The following is a 17929-nucleotide window of genomic DNA, read 5'->3' as shown; positions in this document are numbered from 1 at the left end:
CCTCTGGTGACACAGCAAACCAGATGAAAAGCTGCTCTGCTGTCAAACCACTCTGCAACACCACCGGGCAGGACACCAAGGCAACTGCCCCCAGCCCAGGCTGAGTTAGCAGCTCAGGCGGGGAAAAAGGGGCTCTGCCTCCCCACCAGGGTCCTCCTGCTCCCGCCCTGGCTGCCCTCACAGAATTTCTCTCTCAGAGGCTGCATTTGGTGGCTGGCTCAGGTAACAACTCTACCACACATTTCAGGGTCTCCTCCAGGAAAGCCAAAGTATTAACAGTTTTGCAGAAAGTGACTAAAAGTTAATACCAAACTGAACATATTTTTGTTGGGCTGCAACGAATCTCTTGACTGAACACAGAAAATGGCAAAGCTTCTTTACAAAATTAACTTGTCAAATAGCCAAGGGACAAGCAGATTCCTGCACCTGGAATTAATGGGTTTCACAGGTAACCTCCTCAGCACCACCAAGAGAAAAGGAGGAGCCTCAAGAACACTGGAAGGTTCAGAAGAGAGTGATGCAGCTGGGACCATCATGACACCAGGGAAAAGGTAGGAGGAAGAAGTCTTGGGATGCAAATCACAGAATCACAGAATGTCAGGGGTTGGAAAGGACCTCTGAAGATAATGGAGTCCAACCTCTCTACCAGAGCAGGACCAAAACTAAGGCCTCAGAAATGTGTTTAGATGGGTCTTGAAAGTCTCCAGAGAAGGAGACTCAAACAGGTAGAGCCAGCCTGCACAGAACAACTCACCACCATTGCTCTTAATCTGACACCATACAGAATGGGTGGTGGTACCCAGCCTGCTCCCCAGTCTGCCCAGGAATTCTCAGGAACTGTGCTCCTCCACCTGCACCAAACCTGTGCCAAGCCATGCACCAAAACCAGGAGGGGGGCAGTGGGGTTGGTACCTCAGAAGGCACAACTGCACAGTTTTAATTACCTGGTCTCAGTGTAACCCTACTTTTGATCCATCAGGGAAAATAGGATATTAGATCTTCTGCAAGTAAATAATCGTAATGAAGTACCTGACCCCACAAGTAATTTCAAGGAGAACTTCTTGAATTAATTGCTCTTTTTAAAAAAAAGGACAGCTGCACTACAGAGCTCACTTTAACACATCTCAGGTAGTGAATGCTGACAACCCACTGGCTAAGTTACAAGAAAGTTTATTTTCTTTTTATTGTATTTCTCTATAACAAAACACAAACACTTGTAAGACAAACAGGGGTTTGTCTTGCCAGTATTACTTCCTCTCCCCAGAATCATTTCCAAAAAAACAAAAAAAAAAGTTTCCAAAAAACTCCCCAAAACCTCCCCCAAATCCTCTCCACCATCCCATTGCCAAGACCTCTGAGGGCAGAGCATCTAACCTGGCAAGAGCTCCCCAGCATGTCATGTCTAGCACCCTGCTGTCATCTACACACCTTCCCATTCCCATCACCACCCCAGCAATGCTCTTCACCCTCCTTACACTGAGGATCAAACCCTCAGAAGCTTTCAGGCAAAGTACTTGCACACTCACCCTGGGAGCTGAAATGGAGCCAGTGTCCAGAAGGAGGTACAACCCTGGAGTTGTGCCACACGAGTGTGATGGAGCTCCCCAGCACACATGGCCAGGGAGCTGGAGATCAGCTGCCTGGCACAGACTGCATCCACAGCAAGGTTGGTTCCTGTTCTTCCCTCACTCTGAACACAGGACACAGCAAGTATTTACACAAGGTGAAGTGGGTGAATTTGGACAACAATAACAAAAGGAAATCACTCTGGACTCCACAGACACTACAAAGGAGAAAACTAAACCAAACATATTCTTCTCATCTAGGAAAACGTTTCCTAGGAAAGGGTATGCTCCAGTTTCCTCCAGTTTTCTGCCCTGCAAGATGTGTCCACAGTCTTCTGCACGTATCAGGATGGAAATGCCACCAGATTTCCTCCTGTTCTTCAAGACTGAAGCAGAAATTGAGAAAAGCTGCATTTGAAGGAGGACAAAACTAAACTGGAAAGAAAATGCCTCAGTGATAACACACTGGCTGCAGGGAAGGTCATCCCATGCCCCACGTGGACACCAAGCAGACATGCTGAGGTTTTGCAGTATCTTCCTGAACTGTGACACCATTTCCTGAGCCTGCAGGCTGCCAGGGTTTGAGTCACGATTTACTCTTTCTGTATGGATGGAAGAAGTTTGCCTTGCTGTGGCCATAGCCTGCCTGCCTCAAGCTGCTTTGCCAGACATAAATGGAAGGTAAACAGATGGGTGGGCTCACAGATGAAGCTTTAAAACCAGTTACAAGATGTACCCCAGCAGACGAATTCAAACCAGATGCAACTCCAAGGCAGGATTTGGCTCACAAGAGGTGGCAGATGAAGTGCCACCTCCATCACACACAGGATGTTGAGCACAGCTTTCACAGCTGGAAATGGAGTTAGCCAGAGCTGAAGCCTCAGCTAGAGGAGCACATCCAAACTGCAACTGCCCAGCAGCACACGCCACCTCTGCCCACCCAGCAGCACAGCTTTAGAACAGCTTCACCCCCAGCATCCCAGCCACAAGCGGATCAGTGCTCATCAGTCTGTGAGTGGGACACAGGGAGCTGTCTCTGAGCTGGAGGTTTGGCTGTGTGACCACAGCCAGGAGAGCAATGCTGACCCAACTGCAAATGTAGCAATAAGCCAGTGGATCCATTTAAGCACACATCTCTTTTTTTTTCTTTAGAAAATTGCTCGTTTTCATGTATTTACAAGGGCTTCAAGATAGAAAGACTTTTGCCCAGGTGTTGCCCGTTTCAGCAGAGCAGCCAGGAAGGCTTGCTCAGGAGCAGCTGCCTTTTCTCACAGGATGGAGCTGTTCCAGGTCCCAGCCCCATCAGGATATGGACCGAGTACACTCCCGGCTGCAGGTAATAGTTCAGATGACAGCTTGGCTCTACAGAAAGATGAGCATAGAACTGAGAATTCCATAGTCCTGTTTCACATAAGCAAAGTGAGGGAGACAATATAAAAATTGACCCAAAAAAATGCTGGTATTGTTTAAGATATGACTTAATGCTCAGAAAAACCTTCCTCGAGAAATAGTAGTGGGAACAGGCAGGCAGGACATCTTCCCCAGGAGTCAAAAGTATTATGGAGATCTGCTGAGCCCTTCGGATGAAGAGTTCATGCCATTCTGCCAGAGCATTAAAAGCTTTCCCTTCCAGGTGGTCTCCTGAGGGGGAAGCAGGATCATCCATGGGTTCTTCTCCTCTCATCTTCCAAGCTCTTGCAGGAACAATGTGATATTCTTCAGACAGTTTTGAATCACCACTCCCAGTTTGCTATCCAAGGGCTCTGACTGCAGAGACTGAGTCACCTTGCAGTGAAAGGCTGTGACAGAAAGCTGGTGGTACTACACCCTCTCTTCCCTTTCTCTTCCATTAAAACATGAGCCAGCTAGAAACCCTGCAGTGTGGAAACAGAGATACTTACAAATTTAAAGTAGCTGCTGCTACTGTCACTATGGCTGGATAACCCTTGCCCAGCTGAGAACTGAGATGCCTGACACCCAGCCTGCCAGAGCCACATCCCCACTAGAGCACAGGTACACAGAACAGAAGAATCAGGGCTAATGCAGCCAACTTGAGTCAAATTCTCAACTCTCCTTTATTTCCAGCATTCATGCCATGCACAACTGCAACACTAACAGAGCAGCACTCAATCCATCCCCTTTTGTTGACAGCTTCTGGTGGCCACGCTAGAAACACAGTTACAAACCCCACAACTCTTGTTTTCAGACAGCATGCAAAAACCCCAAACCTGGCAGTGGTGTACACATTCCAGAAAATACACAAGCATTGTGTAAAATTATAAATGGACAAGTACTGGTCAATTTACAACAGGACCAAAAACGTTCTGCCTTTACAGGGAAGTGAACTAGCAAGCCCCAAAGTCTTCAGCTGGCCTAGATACCTAACCTAATCCAGGTGGATTTACATAGTTCTGGAATGGACATGTATGAAACCTGAAAATTCACAATTTTTTATGATTTAAAATAAGTCACATTACATACTTTTTATTTAATAAAAGTCAAAAACAGCTACAAAAATGTCATTCCATTTCTCTAAAATATAGGCTCAAAATAAAAAGACCGAACGAGAGTTCAGGCAGTAAAGTGCAAAGAGAGCAGTTATCCCAGTCATGCTTAATCCATAAATAATCCTCACGCAGCAGGAAGGAATAGAAAGAACAAATAGAGCTCAGGCAGCCACACTGCAGCTCAGCTGGTCAGAGACATCCTCAGGAGGAAGAGCTGCATGTCCCAGACACAGGTGGTGGGAGGCAGCACACACTTTGCAGGAGTGGGCTACAAGGCCTCACAAGGTAAGTGAGCCTTATGAAAATGGAGCTGTTTCTTTTCCCCATCACGACACACATAAGCAACACACACTTTTTGAAATTCCATGTCCTCCAGTCCACTATTTCTCCCCCTACACTGCAGCAATCTAACACGACAACTTATTAAATTATTACACAAGTTTCCAAACTGTTTTGCGTAGGTGAACACCATAAACGTCAGTAAAAAATTACATACTAAGTTGGCTACTGTGGACTGAGACAGGATGCTCTTCCCCCAGTTAAAAGCATCCTAAAATGGCATCCAAAAGTCAAAGTCCTTGTTTGAAGGAACTTCTAAGCAAAAAAAAAAAAAAAAAACAAAAACAAAACAAACCCAAAACAAACAAACAAACAAACAAAACCACCACACAAAAAAACCCCAAACCAGCAGCATGGTCTTTCTTCACCACATGGATTTGGAAAGCTGAGTATTGACACAGAACAACATTACAAGCATCCACTTAACTGGGAAGAGGGGTTCCAGCCGAGCCCTTCGGAACTCACAGAGTGAGGTTTTGCACACGCACTCACCAGCAGGTACAGGGGTCACCAGGACTGCAGCCTGTGTCTAGTGAACAGGGTGTGGACACATTAAAGGTCAGGCACAGAAACCTTAGTACACTTTGCACAATACTCCAATTAGTGCAGTTTGAAAACTTGATACCGTTAATTATAACCAGACTTAAATGTAAAAAATAATGACATGTTCTGCTTTAAACTGACAGAGGTCTCTGCTGATTCCAGGGCCATCCTAGCTGAGATCAAGTCTGCACTTATATAGGTGAGAACTGTGCTTTGCCCACACTGAGAAGCAAGACCAGCATTTTAGAATAACAAAGCAGTACAAGAGACAGCGCATTCCTAATTTTCCACATTTTATATATCCAGGAATAAAAGTCCTCCTCAGTGCTCAACTAAGCTTCAGTGTGGGAGTGGCTGAAGGGAGAAGAGTCCAGAGGGAATAAAAGTTTCAAGAGTATCTCAGCTGGCAGGTGAGCTGTTTCCCAGCAGAACACCTGGTGCTTCCCAGCACAACAGCTCTGCTGTCAGCTCACCTACACCCCACGTGTGCACGTCCTGCTGCACCGCTGCCAGCACTCCCTGGTGTTGGTACTCCCTGGTGTTGGCACTCATGCCATTACAACACAGCACTCCTGCAGCCAGAGATTCCACTGTTTAGCCAAATTTACACTTGGTGTAAAAGAAAATCCATTCAACGGGAAGAGTATCTCATTTAATAGAAAAGGGTGATTTTATACAAAGTACTGTGAAGTATAAGGCCACATGAAAAGCATTATCAAGTTGACATGGTGGCTATTTCTTAAGTCAAGACATGATTAATACGTCCTCTGGTGCTTTGATACAGTTAAATGAAAGCCTTGAGCAACTTCCTTTAAGGTGCACAACCATCCACAATACACAAAGGAACCTTACTTTTCTAGTTCTCCTGTATTAAAAAAAAATATAAGCAGAGACCCAGCTAATTATTCATGGGCTACCTTGCCATTTTGACATTTTTTTCTGTAGATTTTGATATGCTGGCTTACTAGGACTAAAATAGAGTGTAATTTTTTAGTGTCAAAACTTCTAGTGTTTGTGCTTCTACCTCCATTGGAGCGGTCTGGGTCTTCCTCATTTTGCTCCAGGAGAGTGTGGACTTTGGAATGCCCAGTCTGTCAAACTTCCACTGAAAAATCACAGTGGCTTCCACTTGCAAAAGGTATGATTTTATAAAATGTTCAACTTTTTTTCTGAAAGAGATTCTCATTTGGTTTGGTTTCAAAATGATGACACACTTGGATCTCAAACCTCCAATGTCACCTGCATAAGAAGGGTATAACAGCACCAGTCCATTGTGGAATGAGGATCTGCAAGTGTCAACATCCCAACCACTGCAAGCTATCAAATATTACAAGTTTACAAAACACTCTGAATGCAATTCTAGAAGTTTACTGAAAGGGAGTTTCCAAAACTCTGGGTCTCATCCTGCACACCCCTACTAATTCAGGTCAAGTAATTTGCCTGCATATAAAGACCAAAATCAATAAATACAAAATATATTTGGTATAGAAAATACTAGTATAAAAATTAAAAATCACCCTGTTTTACTGTTCATCAAAATATTAACAGCAAGGATTACAAGTGACATTTTTTAACCTATTGCCAAAATAGTTTTCAAAGAGTTCTGTTTTCCTGAAGTGCTGGTGATTGCATTTGCCCAAATATTGAACAAACAAATAGGGAAGGGACAAAGAAAGATATGATTTTTCACATAGCATTATAAACAGAGGACATCAAGGAAACTAAAGTATGCACAAACATGGGGGGTCAGCCATTGTCAGTTCCGTTGAAGAAACGACAGCTCTTCCTGATTTTCAGAAAGTTTGTACAGTGATCTCTCCCTAGCCCTGACAGACTGACGATGGGACGGGGATGAGCATACTCAGAGCATTGCTGCTTTTCGGTTTCTCTGCTGTGGCAATTCTGTTGAGTTTGCCAACCTCTGTCTGCCAGCTGGGGATCTTCTTCGTGGTCATGTGGCGCCGGGTGTGCTTCGTCAGGTGGTCACTGCGCATGAAGCGGCGCTCACACACGGGGCACGCAAACTTCTTCTCTCCCGTGTGAGTCCTACGGTGGCGCGAGAGCTCATCTGAGCGGGCAAACTTCTTGTCACAGCCTTCCCAGTTGCAGCTGAAAGGCTTTTCTCCTGCATGACATAAAAGCATCATTTACTTCTGAGAAGCCAAGGTACAGTTTTATCCAAGAACTAAACTGCTGCCTTGCAAAAACCGATGAATTCCACGGAACTGCTCACGTGTGCAATGTTAGCTTAAACTTGTGTTTCAGAGAAAAAACAACAGGTATAATTTCTGTTTATTCCCTATTATCTCTTTAAATGTTGTTTCATCAAGACTATTTTTTTTTAATTTTCCAAAATCCCAGTTTAAAGAAAAAGATTCTTCATAGAGTTATCCACTGGCTGAAGTAGAAGCAGACCCCTGCCCCTCTCCCCCCCCATCCCTATGTGACCACAGCTCTATGGCTGCTGCACATCCTCAGCAGGTACTGTGGGCCCACAGAAGTACAGAACTGAGCCTCTGAGTCCTGCTGCTTCAGTGACCCAGACCTACACACAAACACACCACCCCAGTGGGCACTGCTGAGGACTGGCCAGTCCTGCCAGCAGCCTTACCAGCCCCACACAGCTGGAGGTCCAAAAAGGAATGTTCTGCATGCCCAGGAATGATGGCAGTCAGGACAGCTGCCCACATCAGTTTCTGCTCATCCTGCTTAACATCAGATCTATCATAAACAACACGATCTACAGCCTGCAAACACTGTAAATCTCAAGATAAACAACTGTCACATGACCCAAACTTAGGGAAACCTTCCAGAGCAGAACAACAGTGTCCAGCAGAAATGAAGCCCTGCAGAAACGTTCTTATTTCAGTTATGGAAAGCAAAGTTCTAAGTTTGTGGTATGTGATATCACCTACCTACTGAGCGTGCAGGGAGAAAAGAAAGATGGGGAAAAAGCTCAATTACTCTGCCCCTCAATCCTGTAACATGTACTGGCTAACAAGGGGTCAGTGTGCTTCCCCACCCAGATGTCCTATCTGCATCAGGATAAAGGGACACACACACACACAGCTACCCTATGGATCAGCAGCAGCACATACTCAAAGTGAGGCACCTGGTGCTCAACTATGTTTATCCTGCAGTGCCAAGTTAATTCAGCAGCCTGGAGCACTTACTCTCAAGCCAGAAGCAGAAGCATCATTCTACCTCTGAGCTCTTGTTTACAAGGATTATCAGCTTCATAAGGCGTTTAAGCTCTTTTCCTAAAGGAACTGTAAAGACATGCTTGCAAAATAATGCAAATCTTGCCACAGAAACTGACATCCATTAAACCACAGTGTCTGTGGGGCAAGGAAGGGTTGGGGGGGAAAGCCAAGGAAAATTAGACAAACTTTTGAAGGAACTGTTCTGTACTATCTCCCACTATGCTAGCCCCTCAGCATCTTAGGATCTTGGAGCCAGAAAAAGGATAAGTAAAACATATGCATGCTGTTCCCACATGACCAGATTTTATGGAGCAAATCAGCTCATATTAATTACAACTAATTTTCATTTACCATTGAAATTCCCTTGCTGTAACTGAATAAACTACTATGTTCCTGTAGCAGCTCCACTTCATAACACAGTAGCCCAAAGCCTTAATGCATTCCAACCTGGCCTAGACAGAACTACACAAATGTGCAGTTCCTATCCTTCCCTCTTTTCTGCCAACTGTGAGTACTATGGTTTGCTTACACCAGACCTCTCTGTGACCCCAAAAAAGAGACTTGCACAATTCATTTTGATCTAGTCCAGATGGCATGATGCCACTCAAATCTAAACACACACGCATAGATGACAAAGCTTCACTCCAACTAAAGCATGTGAAATTCAACTAACACTATGGGGTCAGCTGAGGCCTCAGAACAAAGTCTGTCCTGTTTTGCTTGCCCATGGAGAATGAGCATTCCTTCCTGAGATGAGCAGAAGTTTCCTGATCACCTGCCTTTTCCCTTTCCCACGCCCTCCCCCCCAAAAATTTGCATTTCAGCACCCCAACGCAAACTGGGGTTGCAACAGTGACAAAGGACCTGTCCTGTCATACACACCAGTGTGAGTGCGAAGATGGGCTTTGAGGTGGGAACTTTTGAAATAGGTTTTCTTGCATCCAGGGAAGTTGCAAACATAATTCCTCCTTCTAGAAAAGTCCATCTGGGGGGTGCAGCTTTGACCAGAAGCAATGAACACAGGAGCAGGAGCAAGGGGCAGTAACTTTGTGTTCCCAACAGTCATGACTGTTTGCGGGCACTGTGGTGTCTGTGTAACAGCAGTCTGTGGAAGAACCAACATGACAGTCCCCTGAGGCACAGAAGGTCCCATGAGTACAGGCTGAGAGAGTGGAACTGTCTGTGGTAAAATAGGTTTCATGGGAGTTGAGACTGTTGGAGTTGAAGGCTTGACATAGGCATTGATCATGCTGCTTTGTCCGTTTAAAGGGATCATTTGACAGAGGACCTGGGGGCTTGAAACAGGGGCAGACGTCACTGGGGTGGGTGTCACTGGGGTAGCTCTTTTTTGCAAGTCATTCTCACAATTCTTTGGTAAGTGGGTCTGTGGCAAAACAGGACGGACTGGTTGTTGTCCTTTGTTGGTCAAAATATCACTGGAGTCATGTGAATAAGGCTGATGTACTGGGGAGGTTTTGTTAACTAAATCATCCACAGCACACGTGTCCTGTGGCAGTCTGGAATGTCTTCGGTCATCTGCTCCACACCAGTCTCTGGAAGTGCTGTAGCCTGAAGTTACCTTTGTTTTCTCTTGCACAGCAGGAATGTGATGGTAAGCAGAACTATCACCTGTGTGACGTATCACGCTCGTTGCCATGGCCCTGCAAGGCTGAGAGGTAAAGGATTCAGACACTGTGGGCTTCTGGCTGCACTGCTGCTCCATGCTGATAACAGATGGCTTGGTTATGGGAGAGGCACTGGTCGCTGATGTGACTGAGCAGGCAGCTGCATTTGCCATGACAGTCCTTGGTTTGGAGTAAGTGACTTGTGAGGAGAGGAGCATAGCAGCTGATATCTCAACAAAGTCAGGGCTGTGTGGAGGGGTCATGCACTGCAAAAAAGAAAACATTACACAGCACTGTTATTTCATATTACAATTTGTCACTATCTTTACTGTGAACAAACAAAACTACACCCCCTCCCTAGAATCTCTAAACCTGCCTCTTGGGACAAACTGGTTAAAGAATACATCATCTGATGGCCATCCTGCATATGCTCAAAAGCATATTAATAAAAGGAAGGCAGGTATAAACCTGCCTAAACCATTGCATGACTACTCACTCTGTTACAAAAAAACCCCAAACCTTCTCATTCCTTTCTCCTCAGTAATGTGCACAGCTGTAGGAGACTACAAGAACTCTGCTGTTCACAGAACACAGACTTGCAACAGATAACAATACTCCAGCATTTCAGTTTACAGCTTAAAACAAGCCCTAGATCTTCTATCAACGACTACCCCATCAGCTGGCTGCTACTTCTGAGATTAAAAAAACGTGGAACTGCTCTCTCCCTTCTCACTTATCCTCTTTTCTCTACGCTCTCTTGCTGTCACCACCTCTCCTTCCTCCTTCACCATGGAAAACTCAGGCCTCTCTCTTGTGCTGCTCAAGAAACAAAGCCACGCTGAGCAGCAGGAGTATGAGAGAAGTCCGTCAACCAGCTGCCATACTGTCTCAGCCTCTTTCCTCTATTATTCTCCTTCCTGAAATAACACGGTAATCTGTACTTTCTCTTATAATTATCAGAGAGAAGCCAAATGTCAAGAGTCCTTTTCATACAGTGCCCGGAGAGAAGTCAGTGCAACTACCTGAGACTCATTTTGCCATTGCTACTCAAAGCACTCCAAGAAATCTACAACAATCATCCAGACAGCACCCTCAGCACACTTGTCAAATTAAATAACTGATCAGCAAGGGCTTTCACATCTGGATGTAACAAGGGATCAAACCCCTAATGCTTGCCATTCCAGAGACAGCAGAAAAACCCAAACTCAACATGCCCACCTGACTGTTCTACGTATATACACAGAGCACGGGATGTACTGCAGCTATTCTACACAGGATTACATGAGCAAGCTCTCTTTTCCAGCCAGGTTAAAACATTGCAGAGAGCTAACACACAAACCTCAAGCATAATAATTTTGAATTAATGTTTTTCTTACCAGTGTAGATAAATAGTCCTTTGGTAATTCAGACGTAGCCTCAGCATGCATTGTGAAATCACCAGAATCCGAGAAGGGCGTGAGTGGCCTTATCTTTAGCATGTCACCTTTCTGTGATCTCTGACCCCAGGAGCTCATACAAACAAGTGCTTCAACAGCTTCAATGTCATTCTGCTCCAAGGTGCTGCAGGTAGACCTCTCGCTGTCATGACGCTGCCTCTCACGGATAGACTCATAGATGTCCACAATGTCAACCTAGATGTAATTGGATTACTGGCTATTAGGACAACTCAGGATACAAAGCCGGCAACACCCACATACTGTCTGCTCACCATGAAGGTCACCTGAAACACAGCCCAAGCCCATGGCAAGACTTTTACCAACCACATCCACTCTTCCCCTCCCCCAACAGATCATCTCCCTCCCCCTGTTTTTTTTTTTTTTAAGGAAAATATCCTGACTTCCAACCTTGTTTAGATAAAGCTGTTCCCTGGGCCCAAAAGAACTGTTATGCAGCACTAATCTCATTCTGGTCACATTCAGAGGACAGATTTCAGCTGACAGTAAGATGCTTTAAGGTATGGTTGCCGATTCAGAGTACCACACCTTGCAAAACCATTTTAATCTTATTTTTACCAGGGAGGGGGGAAGGAAGGAAAACAGTCTTTAAAGTGCTGTGAGAATTGTTTACATTGTACTTTAGAAAGGCATGATATTACATAGGTGCTAGGTATCTCCAAATGCACAGAACATGAAGGTAAATGTAATCACATCAATGTTTCCTATTGCAAGTGTCACAGAAAATCTGTGTATGTGCACACATGCACACAAAACACTTGACTTCTCTGTGGAAGGATACACAGTGGAGCAGTGGCTCCAAAAGGGACATTACACTATTGGTTTATTGCTTACATGCCAGCTCAGTCTCAACTAAGTGTTCACTCTTCCAGACTTTAGAGATGCCAACTGACTGTTAAGGCTGGGATTCAGAGGCATGGACCAAGATTCTTGAGCCTAATCCTGTTATACAGAGCGGTTACACACTGCAGCAAAAGGGTTTTAACTAAAAAAGCAACAGCAAGCACCACCACACTGTTAACCATGGCCTAAAGCCCTACAGGGAACCATGCTTGTTGGGTGACATCACTCACACACCCACGTCAATGAGTTTTGTTACCAAGCTTTGTAAAGTAACATAGAATGATCCTGGCTCAACAGAATCACAAAGATGCAAAGCTGTGTGACATTATTTCCACTACAGGGACATGTCTGGCAAACCTGTGGATAACATAATGGATCCAAAATGCCAATACTGAACTCACAGAGGCCCAAAACAAGAGGTACCACAAATAGAGATGACAAGACCGGGGGCAGGAAGGAGATAAATCACTAGAGCAATTTTTAAACTGAAAGACAGTAGGTGGAAACTGAACAAAAAGAAGAAATTCTTTATGATAAGGGTAGAGAGACACTCACACAGCCAGGAAAGGCTGTCCCCTGCCTGGAACTGTTCAAGGTCAGGTTGGATGGAGCCCTGAGCAACCTGGTCTAGTGGGAAGTGTCTCCACCCACGGCAATGGGGTTACGTATTAGATGAACTTTAAGGTCTCTTCCAACCCAAACCATTCTGTAATTCTATGAAGCGCTCTGAAAGAGACAGCTACGAATTTCCACTTAAAACAATGCAAGGAAAGGAAGGAGGGCCAGCACCGATGTTCCCTGAAAGCATGGACCAAGACTGCCTGTCAAACAGGAGCCACGCCAGACAGGGCTCTGCACTAAGGCGGAAAGCCTGCGAGTGTTCCTCAAAGTGTGACTGCAGGCAGCCAAGCCAGATGATTTATTTTTTCCAGCCCTATGTCTCAGGACAGCAGTTTCCCCTAAAGAAATATGAAAAAAAAATTCTCGCTGAAAAAACCCCAAACAAAACACCACCCAAAAAACCCACACACGCACACACACAAAAAGTCCCCCCAAAAAACAACAAACCAAGCCCAAGAAAAAAATCCTTTCTCAGGGCGAGCGCTGCAGCCCGGGCTCTCCCGCTGCCAAGGAGATAGCTCACCGCGCCTGGCCGCCTGTCCTCACATCACCCCGCCGGCTGACGGGGCCCTACGTGCGCCGGCAGGGCGGGCAACGGCGGCCCCGGCAGCGCGGCCCCCCCCGCCCCGGGCAGCGCCTCTTCCCGCCCGCAGGAGCCCGCCACGCCCGCCCGCTCCACGCCTCACGGCGAATGCTCCCGGCCGGGCGGCGCCGCCGAGGAGCGGATGGCGGGAAGGCAAGAGGGGGAGGCGGAGAGCAACTCCCGCCCTGACACTGCCGCCATCCCCGCACGGCGCTGCGGGAGGGCCGCCGCCGCCCACCCCCCCCCCGCAGGTGACCGGGGCAGCACCCGTCCCTGAGGGAACGGCACCGGCCCGCCACCCCGCGGGGCGGGCATTGGTCCCAGCCGACCACCCTGCCCCGAGGGGAGTAACGGTGCCGCCGACGCCCATCGCCCCCCGGGGGTGTAACGGTCCCGAGGGGCCCGGGCCCCCGCCGCCGCCGCTCAGGCAGTAACGGTCCCCGCGCTCGATCACCCGCAGCGCACGTGCTCGTGCCGGACCGGTGCCGGCTGCCCCCGGCACGGGGGGCACCGCCCCCTCCTCCCTCCGCCTGCCCGGTGCTTACCGCAGACGCATCTCCCATCTCCGGGCAGGGCGAGCCGTGCATGGTACGACTCCGGCGGGCGGCGGCTGTGTGACCGGGGAGCGGCAGCCGGAGCAGCGCGCGCACGCAGAGAGCAGCTCCTCCACCAGCACCAGGAGCACCGGCACCACCAGCAGCCGCAGCCGGTACCGCCCCCGCCTCCTCCCCTTCCCCGGCAGCCGAGCGGCCCGCGCCTGGGTGAGCGCTCCGGGGGACGCTCCCTGCGCCAGACAGCGCGGGCGGGGCGAGGCGGGGCGGGAGGGGGGGTGGGGTAGGGTGTGGGGGTGTGGGAGCGGTTCCCGCCAATCACCGCTCGCCGCAGCCCAGGCCCGGCCAATGAGCGGCGGCGGCCGAGCGTGATCGCGGCGTGCCGGGGGGCTGCCGGCGGGAAGGGCGGCGCGTGGGCAGGCTGGGCGGGCGGGCGGGAAGGCCGGGAGGGGGCGGGGCCGAGCGAGGGGCGAGGAGAGAGGGGGAGCGCGCGCTGGAAACTGGGGGAAAGGTCGGGCGGGGGCGGGGCGGAGGCCGGGAATGCCCGTGCGCGCGGGGGTGTGGCGGGGCGGGGCGCGGGGGCGCGGCTCCGCCCCCCCTGCGGCGCGTGCAGCGCGGCACGCAGGCACCACCCGCACCCACCCCCACCGCTCCTCCCCCGCCCCGCTCCTCCCCCGCCTCAGCCAGCGGGGCCGGCAGCGGGACCCGACCCGTTACCGCCGGTTCACACACGCCAAGAGCTTTTCTCTCGTGTGCGGCGGCGTGTGGTAGGGTAGGGGCCGGTCCCCTCCTGGCCGCGGCAGGGCTTTGCCAGCTGGGTCGGGCAGGGGCTCCGGCACAGAACACAACCCTGCCGGAAAACCCCGGGTCGTTAGCCCCTTGTTATATTTTTTTGTTTGTTTTGTTTTCTGCAAGCTGAAACTCATGATCTGCCCGGCTCCCGGCAGGGTTTGTGGTTCCGCCAGACACACCGAATCCTGGCGGCAGCCTCGGTGGCACCGACCCGTGCCCCGCCCAGGACAGCTCAGATCCCGCAGAGCCCCCAAGGGAGCGGCCTGGGCCTCCTCAGCCTTCCGGGGCAGCACTGGGGCTTTCCCAGCCACTGAAACAAAATGCAGAGGGTGGCACTCATTGTGTCCTGCTGGGTTATCTGCGTTGTCCGTCCTGGGTTTCTCAAGGCGGGACATCCTCCTCGTTGATGTGGAGGACATGGGAGGGATCATTTCGAATCTTTCATCTCCTTTTGCTGCTAGCTTCAATTGGGCTTCATTTTTTCCATGACAGCTCTTCTGAATTCTGGTCTTTCCCTGCTCTCCCTATAGTTTCTAAACCATCACCGTGCTGTGCATTTCACATACTTTAGTTTTTTAGTTTCCCCAGTGCTACTACTTCCCAGCCCATTGAATACCAAATTAAAATTATCTCCCTGGCCCTAGCCTGCCTCGCATCTCTTTGCATCTCTCCCTTGTGCCTCCAGTATTTCACATAATTTCTCTCTCTCTCAATTTTTTCCTTCTCCCTTATTGTAAAGCCCAACACCATCTCCCCTGCTGGGGGGTCCCACAGCAGGAACTGTGGCAGCTGGCGCAACTAAAAGTCCTTCACTCCAGAAGGTCCCACAGGGATCTTTGCATGCCACTGTTCCTACTTGTGGCTTCCAACCTGCAAGCTTGTGCCCCTTCTGTACATAACTAAATTTTCTTTGGAAGAGCAGAGCCACTTGCGTGGTCCCACTTCAAGGGAAACCTTTTAGGGAACTGTAAAACTAGGAAAATGCTATGCCTTTTGGTTTTCATTTCCCCCAGTTCTGCTGTAGCTGAGAAGCTGTTGTATTCGTCTCTTGGCTGCTTGTTGGAACACATGCAGTTTCTGCTTAAAGCGCTTACACAGCTTTAGTCATTTACAGTGCAGATTTTTAATTGAGTAATAGAATCTGAAGGCAGCACAGCAACTTCACCAGTGAAGCAGCAGTCACAGGGAAGCAGAGTGGATCGGTTCTTCTGACTCCCAGTTGAATATTATCCCATGTCACATACCACAGACTCTCCCTCCGCATTCTTGAGTCCCCAGGTGGGAGTTGCTGTACCCTGCACACAGATGCCAGGCCAGTTGAAAGAGGTGATGCTACATCTGTACACTGATTTGCACCATAGGGAAAATGTGTTTGATTGTGTTTCCCTTTGCCGAGTTAAAAATGGCAGCTAAGGTTGTTAATATTAATCCTCAAAGATTTTATCAAAATGGCTTGGTCTGCTTTGTTCTGCTGCTGGCAGTGTTAGATGAGGAAGGAGCATCTTCATCCTCACATCTGATGTCAGCAGCAGAGCATGGGTCTGAACTCCATGGAGCCTGAGCTCCCAGCCCTAACAGCCTGGAGATTCTCCTCCTCTTCCTCCTCTTACTTCTCCTCCCTTTCTCTTTCTTTTCCTGAGGTGAATGTTAATGCAGCTAATATTATTGTGTTTCTTTGTATTTTCTGCCTTCACTCACTGGCTTCCCTCTAGGTTTCAACCAATAATAGAGCTTCCTGACCAGAATATGAGTGTGCTCATCAGGATGATCCATGCTGCCTGTGGCTTCCCTCCTGAAGCTAGAAACCTAGAACAGGGACCAAATATTTCCAATACTCCTTTCTGAAGAGCTTGACAGAGCATCCTCCTGTGGGTTGGTGCAGGGTGCAGGTGTGCACGCCCAGCCCAGCAGAGCCACCCTCCCCCAGCCTGACCGTGCCGTGCGGCTGCTGCTCCACGTCCATCAGATCTGCCTCTACAAGCATCATTTGGTTTTATAAAGGCCCATTTAACTCAGACTGTTGGCAAACACTTCAGAGAAAAGCTTTTTTTGTCAAAGATAGGCAATGTCTTTGTTCCAATGTAGGAACGAGCAGATGTAAGTCGGTTTGGTGGAGGGTTGAGAAGGTCCCTCTCGGGTTATCTTATCCTGTCGGCTGGGAAGAAAGAATCAAACATTGTGTGTGAGTTGGAGGGAAAATATTTAATAGTGTAGACTGGAAACAACTAAAGGGCATACAGGCAGCCCTCCAGCATTCCCTTTTTGCAGATAATTATACAAGAAACCATTCAAAAAAACCCAGAGGAAGAGTATTATGGTCTCAGACAGTTTTCCTAATGTTTACTAGCAGTTAAAAATAGACCAAAGCAGTTGTCTGGGGTGCAGCTTTAGAGTTACTGCAATTTGGCAGTGGCATCTGATCTGGCTGACTCCAGCAGCAGGCTACTGTAATGAATGCAGATAGCCTAGCAAATGGGATTAAATAAATGTAAGGTACCGCACAAGAGGTGTGAGAAGGTACAGCAGAAGAAAATAAAAACTGATGCATGTATAGGATACATCTCATCATCCCCTCCTTTCTCTTGTGCACTTGAAGGATGGAGCAGTCAGAGTTGTCACAGCCCTGGGTTACCCCAAAACACACTTGCTGGGCCAGTGAAAGCAGCCAGAAGAGGAACTCCCAGCCACAGAGCAAATGGAGCAGCTCTGGCAGGTGGTTCCTGACACCAGCTGATGGGATTGGCTGCAGCAACCCCTGGCTCAGGGCAGGAGCAGGAGTGGAGGGGTTCACCCTGGGGGTAAATGTACCAACCCCAGTGGGAACAGCAGGGATTTATGGTCACAGAGTTATGTACAGGAAATGTATGAAGAGCAGAGGATGGAAAGGAAGAAAAAAGAGAGCGGGGAAAAAAAAAAGCAGTCAGACCGACGAGGAATATTTATGGCTAGAATAATTTCTGAATGCAGAAGCAATGATAAATCCAGGAGCTTTTATGCAGACTTTGGCCTCAGCTGACAGCGAGTGTCTGTGAAGGGGGTTTTGATGGATTGCTTCTCGCCCAGCAAGCGAGCGGGTGCAGCTGCACAGACCATTCAATCATCTCCCACTCCATAGCTGCTCCCACGCCTGTCCCTGTGCCCAGCAGCAGCGTGGAGCTGAAGGGATGTGCTCCCAGTGTGCTGACGGATGTGAGCATGGCACAAGGCAATGCATGAGAGGGAAGAGAAGTGCAGAGTGCAGTCCCTGCTCACTGTCACACTGCGTGCAGGCCAGCTGCCCAGGGCCAGATCTCATTTATTGCT

At 48.5% G+C, this 17929-nt stretch overlaps 2 protein-coding genes across 2 annotated transcripts in view; both read right to left on the bottom strand.

Moving 5' to 3' along the window:
• RRM2 (ribonucleotide reductase regulatory subunit M2) overlaps window positions 1-14064 on the bottom strand; it is a 63725-nt gene extending 49661 nt beyond the window's left edge. The window contains exon 1 of the mRNA XM_071741907.1: window positions 13925-14064. The gene's annotated coding sequence lies outside the window, so the exon portion shown is untranslated. The remainder of the gene's footprint in view (window positions 1-13924) is intronic.
• Window positions 5581-13961, bottom strand: KLF11 (KLF transcription factor 11). Its single transcript, XM_071741906.1, has 4 exons — window positions 13829-13961; window positions 11159-11413; window positions 9040-10048; window positions 5581-7079 (listed from the first exon to the last, which is right to left on the bottom strand). The coding sequence occupies exons 1-4, from the start codon at window positions 13868-13870 to the stop codon at window positions 6775-6777; spliced, it is 1611 nt and encodes a 536-aa protein (XP_071598007.1). The 5' UTR covers window positions 13871-13961; the 3' UTR covers window positions 5581-6774.
• Window positions 14065-17929: the final 3865 nt, after the last annotated feature.

Source organism: Heliangelus exortis, chromosome 3, assembly GCF_036169615.1.
Source record: "Heliangelus exortis chromosome 3, bHelExo1.hap1, whole genome shotgun sequence".
Taxonomy (NCBI): domain Eukaryota; kingdom Metazoa; phylum Chordata; class Aves; order Apodiformes; family Trochilidae; genus Heliangelus; species Heliangelus exortis.
Note: the sequence above shows the minus strand (reverse complement) of the source record. Positions and strands in the feature narration are given on the sequence as shown.

Coding starts and splice junctions, on each gene's coding strand:
- KLF11 (XM_071741906.1), bottom strand. CDS start 13,870: ATGCACGGCTCGCCCTGCCCGGAGATGGGAGATGCGTCTGCG. Junction 11,414..13,828: donor AGATGGGAGATGCGTCTGCG/GTAAGCACCGGG, acceptor AATTACATCTAG/GTTGACATTGTGGACATCTA. Junction 7,080..9,039: donor CCATCTTCGCACTCACACTG/GTGTGTATGACA, acceptor TATGTCATGCAG/GAGAAAAGCCTTTCAGCTGC.